The sequence below is a fragment of the Dendrobates tinctorius genome, unplaced genomic scaffold (genome assembly GCF_039654945.1).
Source record: "Dendrobates tinctorius isolate UK_male_01 unplaced genomic scaffold, ASM3965494v1 ptg000133l, whole genome shotgun sequence".
NCBI lineage: Eukaryota > Metazoa > Chordata > Amphibia > Anura > Dendrobatidae > Dendrobates > Dendrobates tinctorius.
Window position 1 is genome coordinate 47,608,512 of NW_027361801.1, and position 22,627 is coordinate 47,631,138.

Here is a 22,627-nt window from a genome sequence, read left to right on the forward strand (position 1 = left end):
ATCGGCGGGGGAGGGGGAGCGGGGGTGTCAGATCATACTCACCCTTCTCTGCAGCTCCCCTGCTTGTTCCATGCTGTTGGCGCTGCTCTCTTCCTGCTTCAGCTGTCAAATGGAACCCGCTCATTAAATATGCGCTCTCTGCCTGCACAGTCACTGCAGAGCGCAACGCTGATGAGCAGGGGGCAGCGACTGAGGGGAGTATACAGTTTTTTGGGTTTTTTTTGTAAGAGAGGCAGCAGCAACATGATGGGGCCACACACTGTGCAGATAACTGGGGCCACTCACTGTGCATCATAACTGGGGCCACTCACTGTGCATCATAACTGGGGCCACTCACTCTGCAGATAACTGGGGCCACTCACTCTGCAGATAACTGGGGCCACTCACTGTGCATCATAACTGGGGCCACTCACTGTGCAGATAACTGGGGCCACTCACTGTGCATCATAACTGGGGCCACTCACTGTGCATCATAACTGGGGCCACTCACTGGGCATCATAACTGGGGCCACTCACTGTGCTTCATAACTGGGGCCACATACTATGCAGATAACTGGGGCCACACACTGCAGATAACTGAGGCCACTCACTGTGCACCCTCGGCTTATACACGAGTCAGTAAGTTTTCCCAGTTCTTTGTGGCAAAATTAGGGGGGGGTCGGGTCGGCTTATACTCGAGTATATACGGTAAATGGTTTCAGTTATGTTTGGGTGCCCATCAGGTCCCCCATGTCAATACTATGTGCTAATAGGTCACAAATACAAGCTCCATAAAAATTATAAATCTCAGAAAATGGAGAAAAAAAATATAAAAAGAGGGATTTTGGGTTCTTACCATAAAATCTCTTTCTTGGAGCCTTCATTGGGGGACACAGATTTCCATGGGTGTATGCCGCTGCTGCTAGGAGGCTGACACTATGCAAAACAAAAAACTTAGCTCCTCCCTGGCAGTATACACCCACCGACAGGCACCAAGTACCTCAGTTGGTGAGAAAGCAGTAGGAGAAGCAACCAAAAAACTCTCAACATATGTACCAACCCAACAAGGGACTCGAAGACCCAACACGGTACAACTTAAACAGGGAGGGTGCTGTGTCCCCCAATGAAGGCTCCAAGAAAGAGATTTTACGGTAAGAACCCAAAATCCCTCTTTCTTTATCGCTTCATTGGGGGGACACAGATTACCATGGGACGTTCCAAAGCAGTCCCGAGGGTGGGAACAGCAATAAAGGAACGAAGGAAGGGCTTAGGTTGGTCGATGTGCTACCGCCGCATGCAGAACCTTCCTACCAAACGCTGCATCAGACGAGGCCTGGGTATGAACCCTGTAGAACCTCGCAAAGGTGTGCAAAGACGACCAGGTTGCGGCTCTGCAAAGTTGTAAGGCCGAAGCCTGGTGTCGCACAGTCCAAGAAGCCCCCAACAGCCCGGGTGGAGTGGGCTCTCACTCCCGGAGGGGGCCGTTTTTCCTAAAGTCGGTAGGCTTCCAGAATGGTAGAACGAATGCAGCGAGCGATAGTGGATTTGGATGCTGGAAGCCCTTTCCGGCGACCTTCAGAGATGACAAGCAGGGAATCAGATTGGCTAAAAGAAGCGGTTCTGGCAAGGTAGACACGCAAGGCTCTCATTACATCCAGTTTGTGGAGCAACTTTTCCAGAGGATGAGCAGGCGCAGGACAAAACGAGGGAAGGACGATATCCTCGTTAATGTGAAACGGGGATACCACTTTTGGAAAGAAGGCGGGAACTGGCCTGAGCACGACCTTATCCTGGTGGAGGATTAGGTACGGGGAATGATAGGATAAAGCCGCCAGCTCAGAAACTCTCCTGATGGATGTAATGGCGTTTAGGAAAGCCACCTTCCATGAGAGAAGGGACAGAGGAATGTCCTGGATAGGTTCGAATGGCGCCTTCTGGAGAGCGCCAAGAACGAGGTTGAGATCCCACGGATCTATCGAAGAATGATGAGGAGGAGCCACATGGGCGACTCCTTGGAGAAACGTCTTCACCTGCGGTAAGGAGGCCAGATCCTTCTGGAAGAGGATTGCCAGAGCAGATACCTGGCCTTTGAGGGTACTGAGGGAGAGGCCCGCATCCAAACCGGACTGGAGGAAGCCAAGTATGGATGGAATGGAGAACGCCAATGGAAAAACATCGTTATCATCGCACCAATGGAAAAAAGCCTTCCAGTACCTATGGTAAATGCGGGAGGAGGCTGGCTTCCTAGCTCTGATCATGGTTTGAATGACCCGGCTGGAAAACCCTGATTCTCTCAGAATCGTGGCCTCAACGGCCATGCCGTTAAACTCAGAGACTGAGAATTCTGGTGGTAAAGGGGAGCTGTGAGAGAAGGTCTGGAAGCCTCCAGGGGACGTCCGCGAGCATGTTCACCAACTCCGCGTACCAAGGTAGTCTTGGCCAGTCTGGAGCCACCAGAATTACTGGGATGCCTTCTGACTTTATCTTCTTGACCACCCTTGGGATCAGTGCAAGGGGAGGAAACAGGTAAGGCAGTTGGAAATGGGACCACGGAATTACCAGGGCGACGCAACCGATGGCTAGAGGATCCCTGGACCTGGCTACAAAGAGAGGGACCTTGTTGTTCATCCAAGATGCCATGAGATCGATGTCCGGGATGCCCCAACGCTGGCATATCTGATTGAAGACTGTGGGGTGAAGTGACCATGCCTTACGCTAGACCCTGGCGAATCAGGAAATCGGCTGCCCAATTTCCACCCCTGGAATGTGAACGGTGGAGATCGCCGGAACGTGACGCTCTACCCAACGCAGTATCTTTGCCACTTCTGACATTACCTGCCATTGTGAGTACTGCCCTGATGGTTTATGTACGCCACGGCCGTGGCGTTGTCTGATTGAATGCGGACTGGTTTGCCTACGAGGAGAGGCTGCCTACGAGAAGAGGCTGCCAACGAGGAGAGGCTGCCAACGAAGTAGAGCAAGGAAGATTGCTCTGATTTCCAGAAGGTTGATGGGAAGCAGAGTCTCCTGGGCGCTCCAGCGCCCTTGGGCCATTTTCCGATGGAAAACCGCCCCCCATCCTAGGAGACTGGCATCGGTGGTGATGACTTGCCACTGAGGCGGAAGAAAGGACCTTCCCTGGGGAACTGACGCCGGCAATGTCCACCACGTCAGCGATTGTCTTACTCTGAGCGGAAGAAGAATGGGACGGTCCAGAGAAAACAAAGTCTTGTCCCAGACTGAAAGGAGGAATAGCTGGAGAGAGCGAGTGTGAAATTATGCGAAAGGCACTGCTTCCATGGAAGCTATCATCTTCCCCAGGACCCTCATGCAGGACCGAAGGGGAATTGTCCTCGAGCGTTTTAGGGATCGGATCCCCGTGCAAAGGGCTGAAAATTTGTCCTTCGGTAGAAACACCCGGGCTAGATCCATGTTGAAGTCCATGCCCAAAAAGGTCAGACGCTGGGTAGGGTGCAGGATGGACTTCTCTTTGTTGACTATCCATCCGAGGCGGCCGAGAGCATCCAAGGTTATCTGAAGACTTTGAAGACAGTCTTGGAGGGACGAGCCCTTGATCAGGAGATCGTCCAGATAAGGGAAGATGAGAATCCCCCTGGATCGAAGGATGGCCATGACTGTTGCCATCACCTTCATAAAGACACGGAGAGCGGAGGCCAGGCCGAAGGGAAGGGCCGTGAACTGATAGTGATTGTCCTGAAACGCAAAGCGGAGATATCTCTGATGTTGCAGACAAATAGGGATGTGGAGGTAGGCATCCTGTATGTCTACAGAGCAGAGGAACTCTCCGGGTTCCATCGAGGCTATTACCGAGCGCAGGGACTCCATCTTGAAGTGGAGGACCCTCACGTGGCGGTTGAGCAACTTGAGGTCCAAAATTGGATGAAGAGAGCTGTCTTTTTTCGGGACTACGAAAAGATTTGAGTAGAACCCTGAAAACCGTTAGTTTGAAGGAACGGGAACGATAACCCCGGCGGAAAGAAGGGAGGAGACGGCCTGAAGGAACCCTGGAATCTGGGACCGCTGTCTTTGGGGTCGAGACAGGAAGAAGCGACTGTTTGGGGGGGGAACAAAATTCGATTTTGTATCCGGAAGTGATGATTTCTCTGACCCAAGCGTCGCCGACAACAGATAGCCACGCGTCCTTGAAAGAGGAAAGTCTGCCTCCCACCCTCGAAGAATTTCCAGGTGGGGGTGACCCGTCACTTAGAGGAAAATCTGCCGGACTGGGAGCCTGAAGGCCTGACCTCTTGACCTCCAGCGGGGAGCAGGTTTATATGATGGTTTCCTCCGGTCTCTGGAAGCGGAGGGCCGGTCCTGCTGGGATGAACCTTCTGTGGAAGAGAAGGGGCGAAAGGACTTAAACGGCCGAGCAGCCTTTCTGTTGAAAAACCTTCTAGGCCGGGACTGAGGAAGGGAGGTACTGTTACCACCAGTGGCATCCGAAATTATCTGATCCAGCTTGGCGCCAAAGAGCCTAGAGCCGTGAAAAGCCAGGTTGGTGAGCGACTTTTTAGAGGTGGTGTCCGCACTCCACGACTTCAACCAAAGGATGCGGCGTATGGCTACTATGTTGCTATGTTGACCCGGCCGCGTCCAAAAGGTATATACCTGCATGATTAATTTGGTCTGCCAAATCTGCCAGCTCGTCCTGAGGTGCTGCCGCTAAGATGCCCTTGCGAAGAATTTTTGCCCAAGCTGAAATGACCTTCGCCACCCAAGCGGAGGCGAAAATAGGACAGAGGGAGGCGCCGGATGCCTCAAAAATTGACTTAGCCAGAGATTCTATTTGCCTGTCTGTCGGATCTTTAAGCGAAGCTCCGTCTGGGAGGGATAGAACCGTCTTAGAGGAAAGACGGGAAACTGGAGGATCTACCTCAGTAGCTTTGGTCCATTTTGTGACTAGATCCGCATTGAAGGGATATAGCACATCTAATTACTTGCGGCCTGAAAAACGTTTCTCAGGGTGTTCCCAGTGATTGGCTAAGGAAGTGTCGAACTCCTTGTGATTAGGAAAGGTTCGAGAGGGAGGCCTCGCTCGCTTAAAAGAAATAGAGCATTCCTGAGGGGGTGCCTTATCCTCCTTTATTTTGAGGGTTTGGAAGATAGCCGATATGAGATTGTCCACCATATCCCGTGTTCTAGCCATGTTGTCCGCCTCTGAGTCAGATCCAGATTGGGAATCATCGTCTGACCTATGGTCGTCTGATGAGGGAGACGAGAAGCGTAGCCTGGGTGAAGCGGAAGGACCTTGCGAGCTGGAAGAAGAGCCAGACAGAGCCCGCTTCCTAGAACCTCTACCCGGTCTGTCCGTCTGAAGGTCGTGGTCAGGTGCAGGCGACTCACTGTGAGGGGCGGTCGGCGCACAGGTGGCCGTAGACAGCTGAGGTAACTGTTCTAAGACCTGGACCAGAGACTGAGAAACTTTAGTCAAATCAGAGACCGACTGAGACATTGCAACGTCCACTCAGGGGGTGGCGTTCTCTCATTTCGGGGCTCGGAGTGCTCCTGGGGGGCAGACATGGTGGAAGGGCTGCAGGACGGGCAGAAAGGAGACGACTGACCTGATGCCCACTTCTTTTTATAGCGCGCGCAGGCGTAGTGAATAGCGGTGGGTCTAGAACAGAGAGCCCTTGCAGGGTTGAGCATATGTCTATGCGGCAGTAGCACTAACTTGATAGGGAACTGCCGTGGGGAGCTAAGTGTAGCGTCAAACTATAGCAGCGCCGAGCCTACCGAGGTTCAGATGCGGAGCAAATACCTTGTGTCCCCCAAGAAGAGATCCGGTGAAGGGAGAGAGAGTGATCTCTCAGAAATGACAGGAAAACCGCTAGCGGTGGGCGGGGCTTAACGGCCGAGCTGCGTGATTGGATGAAGACCGAGGGGGGGCGCGGCTAAAGGGAGAGACTGACGGCACCAGAGAAAACAGCCATGTGATGGGCTAAAAAAAAGGCGCGAATAAAGCACGCGCAGAGAGGGAGGAAGGAGCTTGCAAAATGAAAGTGAAAGTTCACAGTGCACCTCCCCCCCGAGACTAATGTCGCCCGCAGACATGTGAAGGAACGAGGTAACTGCTGCCTGCAGAAAAAATACCGCCCGGGGAAAAAGGGGGCGGGAAATTCAAACCGGCTATTATAGGAGCCAGTCCTGATAACTGCCATGTGAAAAGAATGCAGGGTGGGAGATTCAAACCGGGGGCTGAACTGCTACAAGAGGTGCCTGTGGAACGCTACAGGCTGAATGGTTCAGCATAGGTCCATTTGAACGCAGGGCTGGTGGGGACATTCAGACAGCTTACCTGATGTCCCTGAAGAGGATGACCGCAGGGACCCACGAATAAAGGGCAGGCCGCTGAGAGAGAAAAATCCTCCGTACCCGCACCATGTCCCCATAGTGCAGAAGACGGCGCCAATTTCTTGCTGGAAGGAGGAACGTCACCGCTGGTGACCGCCGTCTTCCTCTCAGCCCTGTCCCGGGAGAGGGGTGAGGAGGGGAATCGCCTAGGACCGGCCAGCGTCATCAGCCCATAGCACCCGAGGGTGATCGGGAAAAAGTCCTGTCTGCGGTACTGAGAGTTGCGATGTGGGCACTACCACATTGCTCGCTCAGCCGCCTGATATGGGATAGCAGGGTGAACTTACACCGTTTCCCGATGCTGAATCTGAAAAATAAGCGGAAAAGATTAATACACACACAACTAAAGCCTAAAAAGAAATCGTTAAAAGCGGATCTGGGAGATCCCGGTCCGCCTCCTACAGACACTAAGCACAAACTGAGGTACTTGGTGCCTGTCGGTGGGTATACTGCCGGGGAGGAGCTAAGTTTTTTGTTTTGCATAGTGTCAGCCTCCTAGCAGCAGTAGCATACACCCATGGTAATCTGTGTCCCCTAATGAAGCGATAAAGAAATAAGTTTTGACTTCTGTGAGAACAGGATGCAAAAAAAGTAAAAGCAAAATGTGTTAAATCTGGTTGAATTACTTTCAGATAATTAATTGCAGTAATAAAAAAGCAAAGTATTTATAGCACTATGGATTTTATTGCTTACCCAGTATGGTCAGTTCATAGTGGCCAGGCCTGCTGGCCCCTGATAAGCTGGGCCACGGGCTTAGATCCGTAACTTTTGCTGGATGAAGGCTGTACCGTTTCAGAATCTCCTTGTGATTGTAGTCAAATATCTGAGTCAAACTTTCTGGAAATAAGTTGCCGTAGAATAGATGTTCTTCTACACTGTGCTTAACCTCACACCACAAGAGATTCTTCCAGGATAACGTAGGACAGGAGGTCTCATCACTTGTTTCACTGTCTGCACCATGGCTTCCAGCTACTTCATCAGCACATGTAGGAAAAAAAAATGACAAGACAAAAGGTTAAACAGTAGTGATGAGCGAATGTGCTGGTATAAGGTGTTACCAGAGCACGCTCAGGTGCTAATATAGTATCAATAATATGTTTGAGCTGCATGTCTCGTGCACAACACATGAAGGTATTGCCTAAAAACAAGTGATCCCAGCATGTGTTGCTGCTGTGGAACAGCTGTGAGACGTGCAGGCGCAGGGACTCTAACATATTATTCGAGCATGCAGAAGACACGGTTAGTAAAACGAAAAAAGTGGTTTGGTACAGTGTTAGCCAGTAGAAAAAATATATAAAGTGCTCTCAGTGAGAGAAACACTGTTAGTACACGAGCATGGTTGGACTTTAGCACGTTCACTCAACACTACTAAACAGCTAATCCATTCTGTAACTGAAACACCTTGGCACACTGGACAAAGTCTAAAATTAAGTTAACCTATATTGGGCACCATATGGTACTCGAGTCACATGGCACTGCAAAACAGATCACTTGTTACCAATATGAGGCAGACACTAACTAGTTAAAGGGGTTACCCGGCCTTAGAGTGACTGAAGATTTGTAGCTTCTTTGACTGCAGTCTTGTGAATCCTCACATTGTGTGTACTGTACGTGGAGAGGATTCTCTGGTGCATTCTGCAACATTACTGCAAGTAAGCGATTCGCATATTTCCAGCGACATTCCAACTAGACGTGCCTGTCCTCACTCAATACGCTTAAATTGAGCAAAGCCGCGCCAATCTAGTCAGCAAGCGATCACATGTATGCAAATCACACCGCTGTGGTCACATGCCCGCGACCAGAGAATCATTACAGTGCACAATGCTAAAAATGTGAGGATGCAAGTCTACAGTCACTCTAAGGCCAGACACCCTTTTAAGTGCTTGTCTGCAGGAGCGCTAGAGCTGGTGGAAGGAGCAATGAGGTTTGGTCTGATATAGAGTCTTCCTCACTTAAGCACATAACGGCTTTGCAATTTACATGGAAGAGATTAGACAAGAAGAGGAGCTTCCATTAAAAGCAGCCACCAAAAAAAGGCTTAGTTCAGTAAGGAACCAGGAAAGATATCTGCCTAGATGGAGCAAATCTGGAGGGAGAAGTACTAGAGTGCTTTCTGCTTGGTAATGGGTAGTGGAGGTCAAGAGTCCTCAAACTACAGATCAAAATAAATCAACTGGAATCTATGGAGCCAGAAGTGCTAAACACTCATGTGCATCAGATCTCTATGATATGCTGTGCCAACACTGTGCACTGCAGGTCACATCATGGTGTCTTGAAGGTATCCTGTCACCAGAAAAACCGTTATTAACCTGCAGACAGATATGGGGTTAATCTGCAGGTTAGTAGCGTTCTAATGCTGACCAGTGCCTGCATGGAGCCGAATGCTGTGGGGAGAAAGCAGCGTTCCCGTTTCAGTCACAAAGGTGGTGCCGATTCAGTCACCACTCTGGGTATACAGAGTGGCGAATCTAGCCATGCCCTCGGACCTATAACGGCGACCGCAAAAAAAAAAAAGCCGCGATTATGCATTAAATTTCTCTTTCCTCTGATGTGATCGCACATCAGAGGAGAGAGCAATACCTCTCTGTGCTCCAGGGTCCCCTCCTGGTGGTCCCGCCGGCGTCCTCCGGTGGGCGCCGCCATCTTGGATCCGGAGAAAACGGCGGGCGCATGCGCAGTGCGCCCGCCGGGAATCTGCAGGCTCTGGCTGGCAGATTCCATTCATTCATTTTGATCACGATGACAAACTATCATCGTGATCAAAATAAACAAAATAGTATACCCCCCCCCCGTTTATCACCCCCTTAGTTAGGCCAACATAACGAAATAAAGAAAGTATTTTTTTTTTCAGTTTTGCATTAGGGTTAGGGTTGGGCTAGGGTTAGGGCTAGGGCTAGAATTAGGGCGAACTAGGATTAGGGTTAGAATTGGGATTAGGGTTGGGATTAGGGTTAGGGTTGGAGCAAGAATTGAGGGGTTTTCACTATTTACCAACTTTGGGGGTCTAAAAAAAAAAAAAATCACTTTTGTGGAAATAATAAAAAACTTTATTTTCACGGCTCTGTGTTTATAAACTTCTGTGAAGCGCTTGGGGGTTCAAAGTGCTCACCACACATCTAGATAAGTTCCTTAGGGGGTCTAATTTCCAAAATGGGGTCACTTGTGGGGGGTTTCCACTGTTTAGACCCATCAGGGGCTCTGCAAACGCAACATGACGCCCGCAGACCATTCCATCAAAGTCTGCATTCCAAAATGGCACTCCTTCCCTTCCGAGCTCTCCCATGCGCCCAAACAGTTGTTCCCCCCCACATATGGGGTATCAGCGTACTTAGGACAAATCGCACAACAACTGTGGGGGTATGATTTCTCCTGTTACCCTTGTAGAAATAAAAATTTGGGGGCGAAAAGATCATTTTTTGTGGAAAAAAAATGGAATTATTATTTTCACGGCTCTACGTTATAAACTTCTGTGAAGCACTTGAAGGTTCAAAGTGCTCACCACACATCTAGATAAGTTCCTTAATGGGTCTAGTTTTCCACTGTTTAGGCACATTAAGGGCTCTCCAAACGCAACATGGCATCCGATCTCAATTCCAGCCAATTCTGCGTTGAAAAAGTCAAACGGCGCTCCATCCCTTGCAAGCTCTGCCGTGTGCTGAAAAAGTGGTTTACCCCCACATATGGGGTATCGGCGTATTCAGGAGAAATTGTACAACAAATTTTGTGGTTGATTTTCTCTTTTAACACTTGTGAAAATAAAAAAAAATTGGTTTTGAAGTAAATTTTTTGCAAAAGAAAGTTAAATGTTAATTTTTTCCTTCCACATTGCTTTAGTTCCTGTGAAGCACTTAAAGGGTTAATAAACTTCTTGAATGTGGTTTTGAGCACCTTGAGGGGTCTAGTTTTTAGAATGGTGCCACTTTTGGGTATTTTCTGTCATGTACACCCCTCAAAATGACTTGAAATATGATGTGGTCCCTAAAAAAATGGTTTTGTAAATTTTGTTGTAAAAATGAGAAATCGCTGGTCAACTTTTAACCCTTATAACTTCCTAACAAAAAAAAATTTTGCTTCCAAAATTGTGGTGATGTAAAGTAGACATGTGGGAAATGTTATTTATTAATAAAATTGTGTGACACATCTGTCTGATTTTAGGACATAAAAATGTAAAGTTTTAAAATTGCAAAATTTTCAAAATTTGCGCCATATTTCCGTTTTCTTCATAAATAAACACAAGACTTATCGAAGAAATTTTACCACTAACATGAAGTACAATATGTCACGAAAAAACAATTTCAGAATCAGCGGGATCCATTAAAGCGTTCCAGAGTTATAACCTCATAAAGGGACAGTGGTCAGAATTGTAAAAATTGGCCTGGTCATTAAGCTGCAAACTGGGTCTGTCGCTAAGGAGTTAAAAAACAGATCCTTTCAAGACAAAAAGCATCATCGTGAATGTGGACACAGCCCAAAATGTACAGAGAAGATAGGAGGGACACTCATTTTCTGCTGTACACAAAAGCAGCCACACTAAAAAAAGCTGGACATATTAGACACACACGTAAAAAGTGTTTGGGGAAGAAAAAAAAAACTAATTACATCCAACTCAATCTAATGTTCTAAGAAAAATCACCTTCAACATGTGGCAATTTCGAAGACCTGGTGACAGCGTCCTGGTCAAAGGACAGTGCTACTTGGGTATTTTCTGGTCCAGCATCAGTACTGAAAGAGAAGGAAAAAAAATATTTTAGGGATCAGGGTGGACACGGACGGAAGAGGGCTCCTGTGCAAGAATATTATATGGGTCATTTGCAATTCAATAGATTCTTAAAGTGCCTGTGATAGAAACTGCTTGCAGTTTTGAGGGCAGATGTGGGCCTCCTGACCTCTTGTGCCCGTGTGGCTGCATAGGTTGTACCAATGATGAGATTGCCCCTGTTAAGGATCTTCTTCTGTGTCTTCTGAAAGGGGTCACTGGAGTAGTACGTCTGATTGACAGGAGCACTGGAAGGAGGACAGCAAGCTTTAGCTCTGTTGAACTATGTTGAGCTATGCGTTGAACGGACTGCATTAACGCAATGTGAACCTAGCCTAACACTTTTTTCCAATCTTCCTCTGTCCAATGTCTGTGTTCTTTTGCCCATATTAATCTTTTCCTTTTATTAGTCAGTCTCAGATATGGCTTTTTCTTTGCCACTCTACCCTGAAGGCCAGCATCCCGGAGTCGCCTCGTCACTCTAGATGTTGACACTGGCGTTTTGCGTGTACTATTTAAAGGAGTTGTCCGGGCTTTTCACACAATCTCAGTGCATATCTGGGCTGCAGAATGCTGACAATAAGTAATTTACCTTCTGTGGCCAGTTTGCAGGGTTTCCAAGATATCATCTCTTGCTTGTAAGAAAAATGTCCGGAGGGGTGCTTTCTGGCATTGAAATGAGAACTGGTCGTTTCCTCCTACTCTACTAAAAACATTCCCTCTATAGCAACAACCCCACCCTCCATAGCAACAGGCCCTCCCCGACCACATGAAGAAGCCTAGCCCTCCTCACACAGTAACAAATCCTCCCCCTTTAGCAGCCTCAGTGCAGAGAGCAGGACCACCCAGCTGCTCCTCCCCCAGACACACGCTGAACAGTGATCTATGGAAAGTGAAACTAGTGAGGAGGAAACGACCAGTTCTCATTTCAATGCCAGAACACACCCCCCCCCCCCCCGGACGTTTTTCTTACAAGCAAGAGATGATATCTAGCAAACCCTGCAAACTGGCCACAGAAGGTAAATTACTTATTGTCAGCATTCTGCAGCCCGGATATGCACTGAGATTATGTGAAAAGCCCGGACAACCCCTTTAATGAAGCTGCCGGCTGAGAACCTGTGAGGCGTCGATTTCTCAAACTACAGACTCTAATGTACTTGTCTTGTTGCTCAGTTGTGCAGCGGGGCCTCCCACTTCTCTTTCTACTCTGGTTAGAGTCTGTTTGTGCTCTCCTCTGAAGGGAATAGTACACACCGTTGTAGGAAATCTTCAGCTTCTTGGCCATTTCTCGCAAGGAATAGCCTTAATTTCTAAGAACAAGAATAGACTGTCGAGATTCACATGAAAGTTCTTTTTTTCTGGCCATTTTGAGAGTTTAATGGAACCAACAAATGTAATGCTCCAGATTCTCAACTAGCTCATAGGAAGATCAGGTTTATAGCTTCTCTAATCAGCCAAACTGTTTTCAGCTGTGCTAACATACTTGCACAAGGGTTTTCAAGGGTATTCTAACCATCCATTAGCCTTCTTACAGTTAGCAAACACAAAGTACCATAAGAACACTGGAGAGACGGTTGTTGGAAATGTGCTTCTACACACCTATGAAGATATTGCATTACAAACCAGACGTTTGCAGCTAGAATAGTCATTTACCACATTAACATGTATAGAGCGTATTTCTGAATCCTTTAATGTTAGCGTAATTGGAAAAAACTGCTTTTCTTCCAAAAAAAAGGAAATTTCTAAGTGACCCTAAACTTTTACAAGGTAGTGTATACACATATACAAGTATATGAAACTATGCTTTGTACAGGTTAACAATACAATAACCTATCCTCTCCCAATGGGTATTGTGAGTGGGAATGTAAGTGGGAGTTATGTTTTTCTTGTTAATGACAACTAAACCCAAATATTGATTTGATTGCAGCGATTTATTCCAAAAAGTATGCAACCAAATATTAAGTTGAGCGTGCCAACAATTTTTGTCTGCTCCATTTTGGGGGTTTTGTGTGAAATTATGTTGAATTTGCCTTTTTTCCCCTCCATTTTTTTTTCAATATACACAGAGGAAATAAACATGTGTATAACAAAACATGTGCAATTGCAATAATTTTCTGGGAGAAATACTTTATTTCCTGGTACAATTTCAAGGGAGCCAACACTTTCAGTCATGACTGTACAGTGTACATACATACACACTATATACTCGTGTATAAGCCGAGATTTTCAGCCCATTTTTTTTGGCTGAAAGTCCCCCTCTCGGCTTATACATGGGTCATATACCTGGGGGTCGGCGGAGCGGGGGTGTCAGAGATCATACTTGCCCGTCCTGGCGCGTTCTCTGCAGCCCCCCCGCTTCTCCACTGTCTCCCTTCCGGTCTTCAGTGGTCATGTGGTACCGCTCATTAAACGCATGAAAATGCGCATATTCATGAGTGTAATGAGTGGTACCATGTGACCGTTGAAGACCGGAAGGGAGACAGTGGGAGAACGGGGCTGCAGAGAACGCGCCAGGACGGGTAAGTATAGCGATATTCACCTGTCCAGGGTCCATCGCTTGCTCACCGCTGTCTCTGCTGCATCCTGTGTCACTGACGTTTAGGCAGCAGGGGATGGCGTGATGTGATTAGTGCGCGCCGCCCCTCTGCTGGCTGAACAGTCACTGACACAAACAGCAGACAGCGGCGATGGACCCAGATGAGGTAAGTATGGCATTTATTTTTTTTGCAGCATATGGGGGCATATTCTACGGGGCAGCATATGGGGACATAGTCTACGGGGCAGCATATGGGGGCATAGTCTACGGAGCAGAATATGGGGGCATAGTCTACGGAGCAGCATATGGGGGCATAGTCTATGGAGCAGCATATGGGGGCATAGTCTATGGAGCAGCATATGGGGGTATAGTCTATGGAGCAGCATATGGGGGCATAGTCTATGGAGCAGCATATGGGGGCATAGTCTATGGAGCAGCATATGGGGGCATATTCTATGGAGCAGCATATGGGGGCATATTCTATGGAGCAGCATATGGTGGGCATTATCTATGGAGCAGCATATGGTGGGCATAATCTATGGAGCAGCATATGGTGGGCATAATCTATGGAGCAGCATATGGTGGGCATAATCTATGGAGCAGCATATGGTGGGCATAATCTATGGAGCAGCATATGGGGGCATATTCTATGGAGCAGCATATGGGGGGGCATAATCTATGGAGCAGCATATGGGGGGGCATAATCTATGGAGCAGCATATGGGGGCATATTCTATGGAGCAGCATATGGGGGCATAAATTATGGAGCAGCATATGGGGGCATAAACTATGGAGCAGCATAATGGGGCATATCTATGGATTCCACCCTAGGCTTATACCCGAGTCAATTAGTTTTCCCAGTTTTTTGTGGCAAAATTAGGGGGGGGGGGGGGGGTCGACTTATACACGACTATATATGGTAATATATTGCCGTTAAAAAGAAAAACAAATTGCATATATATTCCCACTCACAATAGCAAATGGAAGAGGATATATCATTGTATTATTAACCTATCCAAAAGCGTAAGCAGCAATATTGAAGTCCCAGAAAAGTCTTCAAAGTCTAACTAAAACAACTGGCAAAAACACACAAAAAGGGCCAGCATCATAAGCCACATTCTGATAATTATATGACCCTCTTTTTTTCACTTCTAGCATGTGATGCTAGCTTAAAGGGAATCTGTTAGCAGGATTTTACTATGTAAACTAAGGCCAGCCTGAGATAGGGTCTGCATCACAAATTTCATCCTCTTCACTGATAAGCAGCTCACTGTCTATAGACATTGAACAGAATGCTTTCATCTAAATCTCTGAGTGACATTCAGATGAAACCCCCCAAGGAGCCATTCACTATAATGAGGCAGCAGAGTTAGGGCCCCTTCACATATAGCAACTCACCAGCGATCCCGACAACGATATGAACTGGTCAGGATCGCTGGTGTGTCGCTACATGATCGCTGGTGAGCTGCCAAACAGGCAGATCTCAGCAGTGATCAGGACAGCAATGACGCAGGTAACAAGCGACGCACGTCGCTTAGTTACCCGCAGTGTACGTTAGATACCAGCTCGCTGGTGCAGGGAGAAACCTGATGTTTACCTTGGTTACCAGCTCCAGCTCGCTGGTCTCCCGCCTGCCACAAGCAGCGATGCGTGCTGGCCAGCGGGAGACCAACGATCAAAAAAATGTCCAGGCCATTTGAGCACGATCAGCGATACCCGGCAGGGGGGGCCGGTCGCTGATAAGTGTCACAAACGGCAAGATCGCTGTTGCGTCACAAAACTTGTGACTCAGCAGCGATCTCGCTAGCGATCTTGCTGTGTGTGACGGGGGCTTTACTCTGGATTTCGTCTGGCCTTTTGTGTCCTTTTCAAAAGTGAACAAAACTGTGGCCCACCACGCTTTTGTGCACTTCTATAAAAAAACAAACAAAAAAAAAAAAAAACACTGACACTGCCGGATCACAGGTTCTATGGCGTCCACAGCGTCTCCAGTGCCGGGGGTTCTGTCTGAATTACGTATTTCTGAGATTTACGCGGAAACCATGGTGTAAGCGTTCAGAGGATAAATGTGTCCCAAGCCTTACTATGATCTTTGGGAGGCAGAATGAAGAAAAAAAAAAAAAAAAAACAGCAGGCAAGTATTGGTTTTGTGCAGACAGAATGTACGCCGGTACCAAAAACCTGCGCATTTCCGTATATTACTATAAAATTGCACAGTGCACACATGACTACAGGTACCGGTTGCCCACCAAGCGAAGTCCACGTAGATTAAAAAAAGAAAAAAAAAGGTGTCACTCACCAGTCCTTTTAAAATCCAACTTTATTGTTCAAGATGTTTCATTTTAAATCTAGCCGCAGGGGAGAGAGACACATAGGACGGATGACGGAGAATTGAATTTATTTATTTTTTACGCCATTCCTGGTGCCGTATAAGTGATTAGACGACTTTATTCTTCAGGTCGGTGTAATTACAGTGATACCAGAATTATATCCGTTTTTATGTTTCTCTGCTGTCACACGCTAATATGTTTTTTTATTGCAAAAACAAGCTGCATGGCCACATATATTTTGTTTGTGTAAAAAAAAAAAAGCTTTAATGGAAAAAATTACTTTTGCAAATCTTAATGCTGAGCGCTATAACTTATATTATTTTTCAGCTGTTGGATATGTATGACAGCTTGTTTTTTGCGTGAGAAGATGACGTTTTCAGTTATACTAGTTTTATTTACATTCGTCTTTTTGATTGCATTTTATTACACTTTATATTCGATAAAGCATCAGTTTTTGTGTCTTTTTATTTTTTTTTCTGGTGTTCACTGAAGTGGTTAACTAGTGGGAAAGTTTTATGGCTCGGGTCGTTCTGGACGCTGTGATACCAAATATGTGCACTTTGTTTAGTTTATTTTTGTTTTTACATAAATACATGTATTTATTTGATTAGTATTTTTTCTTCTTTTGTTCTTTATTTTGTTATTTTCTTTTAAATATTTTTACAATTTAACATACCTAATCTTTTTTACCCTGGGACAAACTTTTTAGCCCTGATCGCTGATCTAAAACTGCAATGCTTTTGCATTGCAGGACATGAGATCAGCATCTCTCAGGCAGGGAGAAAGTTTACAGGCCACTGTCCCTTGGTGACCCAGCGGCCATCTTTCAGCCCGGGGTCACTATGGTGACCATCGGTACAACTTCAATCTTTAAGGGACAATTGGATAGATTATTATTAAGGGCTCATTCATGTGGCATTATTAATAAAAAAGAATTGGACTTCTTAACAACCAGTCATACTGTGGTTCCAACCCTATATATGTTACCAAAAGTCCACAAATCTGTCCCCAAGCCCCCAGGTAGACCGATTATTTCAGGGCTGGGAGGTTTGTACGAGAAACCACCATGGTTACTTACCGGTAGCCGGTTTTTCCGGAACCCATGACAGCACACCTGAGAGAGGGATCCGCCCCGCCAAGACAGGAACCTACTGAGATATAAGGGGCGGCACCTCTCCCCCGCTTCAATTGATTACAGAGCATGAGAGGACTTCCCAGTTAGCTACATGTTAATCCACCACCACATCACACAAATGCACCCTACTAATCGTGCACACCCAAACGGTGAAAAGGGGGGGGGGAGGAATATACAGGTCCTGTCATGGGTTCCGGAAAAGCTGGCTATCGAAAAAAAAACCCGGCGGTTGCAAGGAGCGTGTTGATAAAAAAAAGGCGCAAAATAACTGCCCATGAATTAAGGAAAATCAAGCGTGAAGCTGCCAAGATGCCATTTGCCACCAGTTTTGCCATATTTCAGAGCTGCAACGTTACTGGAGTATCAAAAAGCTCAAGGTGTACCATACTCAGGGACATGGCTAAGCTAAGGAAGGCTGAAAAGCGACCACCTTTCAACAAGAAACATAAGATAAAACGTTTCTAAGGTTTTATGGACTGATGAAATGAGAGCAACTCTTGATTGGCCAGATGGATGGGCCCAAGGCTGGATCAGTAAAGGGCAGAGAGTTCCACTCCGACTCAGACACCAGCAAGCTGGAGGTGGGGTACTGGTATGGGCTGGTATCAAAGATGAACTTGTGGGACCTTTTCGGGTTGAGGATGGAGTGAAGCTCAACTACCAGACCTACAGGCAGTTTCTGGAAGACACCTTCTTCAAGCAGTGGTACATGAAGTCGGTATCGTTCAACAAAAACATGATTTTCATGCAGGACAATGCTCCATCACATACATCCAAACACTCCACAGCGTGGCTGGCCAGTAAAGGTCTAAAAGAAGAAACAATAATGACATGGCCCCCTTGTTCACCTGATCTGAACCCATAGAGAACCTGTGGTCCCTCATAAAATGTGAGATCTACAGGGAGTGAAAACATTACACCTCTCCGAACAGTGTCTGGGAGGCTGTGGTGGCTGCTGCACGCAATGTTGATCGTAAACAGATCAAGCAACTGACAGAATCTATGGATGGAAGGCTTTTGAGTGTCATCGTAAAGAAAGGTGGCTATATTGGTCACTAATTTTTTTTGTTTTGTTTTTGAATGTCAGAAATGTTTATTTCTAAATTTTGTGTTGCTCTATTGGTTTACCTGGTGAAAATAAATAAGTGAGATGGGTATATATTTGGTTTTTATTAAGTTGCCTAATAATTCTGCACTGTAATAGTTACCTGCACAAACAGATATCCTCCTAAGATGGCCAAATCTAAAAAAAAACCACTCCAACTTCCAAAAATATTAAGCTTTGATATCTATGAGTCTTTTGGGTTGATTGAGAACATAGTTGCTATTCATTAATAAAAAGAATCCTCTCAAATACAACTTGCCTAATAATTCTGCACACGGTGTAGTGCTTCAAGAAGGTTGAAGGTGAGGCCCAAGTAGCGGCCTTACAAATTTGTTCAATCGATACCTCTGCCTTTTCAGTCCAGGAGGTCGCCACGGCTCTGGTGGAATGAGCCTTGATACCGTCAGGAATCAGAACACCACTAGCTGAGTAGGCTACACTAATGGACTCCCTAATCCATCTGGCAATAGTCCCTTTTGATACTCCATAGCCCTTCCTGGCACCCTGAAAAGCTACGAATAGGGACTGGGACCTCCTCCACTGGCTAGTGACAGATATATAATCTAGCAGGGCTATCTTAAGGTCCAAATTATGGAATTTTTCCTCCTCTGAGTTCTTTGGATTTTCGCAAAAGGATGGAAGGATAATCTCCTGACCTCGATGGAAATCTGATACTTCCTTACGTAGATAAGCAGGGTCTGTTCTTAATATCACCCTGTCCTGAAAAATTTGTGTATAGGTTGGATTCACTGAGAGAGCCTGCAAGTCGTTTACTCTACGGGCCGATGTAAGGGCCACTAAAATGATCGTTTTTTGGGTAAGATATTTTATGGGTAGTTGTTGTAAAGGCTCATATGGTTCTTTTGTAAGGGCCTCTAGTACTAGGTTTAAATCCCACGGGGCTATTCTAGGTATTGGGATAGGCCTAGACCTATGGCAGGATTTGATAAATATGGTTACCCATCTATTTGCTGCCAAGTTGCAATTATAGAGCGCACCTAGTGCAGATACCTGAACTTTAAGAGTGTTTACCGCTAACCCCAGCTGTAATCCTGATTGTAAAAACTCCAAGATGGCACTAATCGGGGGCTCTTATTCTAACGGCTTACCTAGGAATTGCAAGAATTTATTCAATGTTCTGCCGTAGATATTAGTCGTCACCGGCTTCCTACTCTTTAGCAGTGTGGCCACCAACCCGGGAGAGAACCCTCTATCCATTAGAAGGGACCTTTCAAATTCCACGCCATCAGATGGAATCCCTTGACCTGAGAGTGGAATATTGGACCTTGAGCTAGTAGGTCCGGGATTTCTGGCAGAATCCATGGATCTGAGAGGGACATCATTCGTAGAAGAGTGAACCAGGGCCTTTTTGGCCAAAATGGGGCTATTAGAATCACCCTGGCTTGATCGTTCCTGATCTTCCTGACTACTGTTGGGATCAGGGCCACCGGGGGGAACGCATAGGCTAGTCTGAAGTCCCTCGGAATCTGCAATGAGTCCACTGCCCATGGTTTTTCCCTCGGGTTTAGTGAGCAAAACCTCTCTACTTGCCTGTTGTTTTTGTTGGCAAAGAGGTCTATCACTGGTTTCTCCCAAAGCTGTGTTATTTTTTTAAAAACGGACCGATTTAGAGCCCATTCTCCTTGCCTCAGAGTATTGCGGCTCAGGAAATCGGCTTCTATATTTTCTGCCCCCTTTATGTGCAAGGCTGTTAGGGAGTGTAGGTGTTGTCCGGCTCTGCAAAAAATGTCGCTTGCTGCCTTCATTAGGGAGTGTGATCTTGCAACCCCCTGGTGGTTGATGTACGCCACCGTTACTTTGTTGTCCGACATGATACGGACATTGCGACCCCTGAGTAGGGGAATAAAGTGGCTTAGGGCTTTGTTCACTGCCCACAGTTTTCTCAGGTTGGAAGATGCGCCCATCTCTTGAGGCCTCCAGGAACCCTGGGCCACATGACCCCTTAAGGTGTGCCCCCCACCCCGAGGAGCTCGCGTTTGTCAATATTATATCGGTCGTCTGTCTGTCCCATAGCATTCCTGAAGCCAAGTTTGTCCTGTCCAGCCACCATTTGAGAGAGTCTCTGACCTCTAAGGAAAGCTCCAGTCTTCCTTCTAAACGCCCTCTCAGCGATCTTTGTGCTGACAGAACCTCCCCCTGAAGCTGTCGGGTGAGAAATTCAGCCCACCTGACCGCCGGAATACAAGCCGTCAGGGTACCAAGTAGAGACATCGCGTTCCTCAATGTCATGTGAGGTTGGTCTCGGGCAGCCAAAGTCACCTTCTCTATTTTGGTATCCGGTAGCAGACAGGCTTCCTGCTATGAATCCAGGATAAATCCTAGGAAGGTCTGTTTTCTTAGGGGCTGTAGTCTCGATTTTTTGAAATTTATCATCGACCCTAGTTCCTGTAAGGTGTCGGTCACCCAGCTCAACTGTGCCATACAGTGGTCTTCTGAGCTGCCCACTATTAGGAAATCATCCAAATAGGGTATTATGACTGTATCGTGAATTCGGAGGAAGGCTGTCACCTCCGCTACGACTTTGGTAAAGACCCTCGGGGCTATAGATATGCCAAATGGAAAGGCCCTGAATTGGAAATGCCTGAGCACGCCCTGGATATAGAGAGGCACTCTCAAGCATTTTTGATAACCTACAGCCATAAAACAATCTTGATGTAGCAGTTTTATGGCTGTAGCTACCTATTCCATCTTGAAGGTCTGATTTTTTTATCCACCGATTGAGGCCTCTGAAGTTTATGATTGTCCTGAACGATTAATCTGGGTTTTTTTATCAGAAAAAGGGGGGGGGAATAGAACCCCATTCCCTCCTGTATGTTCGGGACTTCAGAAAGGACCTGCTTGTCTACCAGGCTCAGGATCTCCTTCCTGATAGGGGTAACGACAAATGCTGCTTTTGGCTGGCGAATAAAGGGGATCTTCAGGCCTTCTCTTATAATGCATAGGATCCAGGTATTGGAAGAGATCTTTCCCCAGGCCTGAGAAAAGAGAGCCAATCTCCCCCCTACCGGAATGCTGGCGTCATTGTGGGGATTTTTTTTGAAGTGGAGGTGCCTCCACCAAACATAAATCCGGACTCCTTTTTTCTTTTATCTTCCCATCTGCTTCTATCGGCCGGAGGACGACCCCTGTTGAATCATCCTCTCCGAAAGGGCGGCCTTCACTGATCTGCCAGAAATCTGGGAAAGGCTTTCTATCGCTTGCTTTCTCCAGGATATCATGTAAGTTTTTCCCAAATAAAAAATGACCATCGCAGGGGAGAGAGCACAGTTTAGCCTTAGACTGTAGGTCACCTAAACATCCTTTAAGCCACAACGCGCTTCTGGTGGCATTTGATAATCCTGCCGCCCTAGCTGTCAACCTCAGAGTCCGCCGAGGTGTCTGCCAAAAAAGCTGCTGCCCCATGCAGAAGATACATATCTGCCAAAATTTTTTCTCTTGGGACTTTTAACGCTAGTCTCTCTTCTAACTGCTGCAGCCAAATCATTAGAGAACGTGCTGTGCAGGTGCCCGCTATTGCCGGCTTCAGTCCTCCTGCTGTTGCTTCCCATGCATGCCTTAAATAGAAATCTGCTTTTTTGTCTAGAGGGTCCCTAAGAACCCCTGAGTCTACCAAGGGCAGAGACGATTTTTTGGAAGACCTGGACACCGCTGCGTTGATCTTTGGGACCTTGTCCCATATTTCTGCGTCCTTGTGCTCAAAGGGGTACCGTCTCTTAGAGGAGGAGGGAAGAGCCCCTGATCTCTCGGGTTTCCTCCATTCTCTCTCAATGAGTGCTTGGACCTTTTCAATAACTGGAAAGGTCCGTTATTTCCTCTCTTGTAGTCCCCCAAACATGACATCCTCCAGGGATTTAGCCGCTTTTTCTTCCTGTAGGCCCATCGTTGCTCTGATGGCCTTAAGGAGAACATCCATGTCTTCTACTGGAAAAAATGGCTTAACACCCATGTCACTGTCTGAGGAATATGAGGAGGATGGGTGTTCGGTCTGAGACAAGGCCGAAGAGGAGTTTGACGGAGAACTAGGGGGATTCTTTCTACCTTTTTTCAACAAGGTCTTAATTGAACCTTCCATCTCTGACCTAAGGGCCGATATAAGGTTGGCTGCGAAACTAAGCGCTTCTCCTGCCATAGTTCGCTGGATGCAACTGGCGCAGAGGTCTTTCTGCCAGTCTCTTGCTAGGGGGCTTTAACATATGGCACAATCCCTATTGTTCTTCTTACTCCCCGCTTTCTTAGGCTTTTCCTACAGGGTTAAACATACAACAGGGAAACCCTATTAACAAATTGCTAGCATTCACGAAGATCACTCACCACCCGTAATAAAGGGTACCAGACTCGGAGGCTGCGTCGGAGCACGTGATCTGTGCTCTCTGGATCTTGAGGAGTTCCCCGAC

The 22,627-nt window shown here is 46.9% G+C and overlaps 1 protein-coding gene across 2 annotated transcripts in view; it reads right to left on the reverse strand.

The window, feature by feature from the left end:
- Positions 1-22,627, reverse strand: part of RADX (RPA1 related single stranded DNA binding protein, X-linked) — a 96,495-nt gene that overhangs the window by 17,451 nt on the left and 56,417 nt on the right. Inside the window, exons 11-12 of one of the 2 annotated variants that reach the window (XM_073543627.1) lie at positions 10,985-11,073; positions 7,045-7,320 (exon numbers count right to left, since the gene is read on the reverse strand). In XM_073543627.1, coding sequence (XP_073399728.1) covers positions 7,045-7,320; positions 10,985-11,073 — 365 coding nt within the window. Of the gene's footprint in view, positions 1-7,044; positions 7,324-10,984; positions 11,074-22,627 lie in introns of both variants that reach the window. The other variant, XM_073543625.1, reaches the window with a different exon arrangement.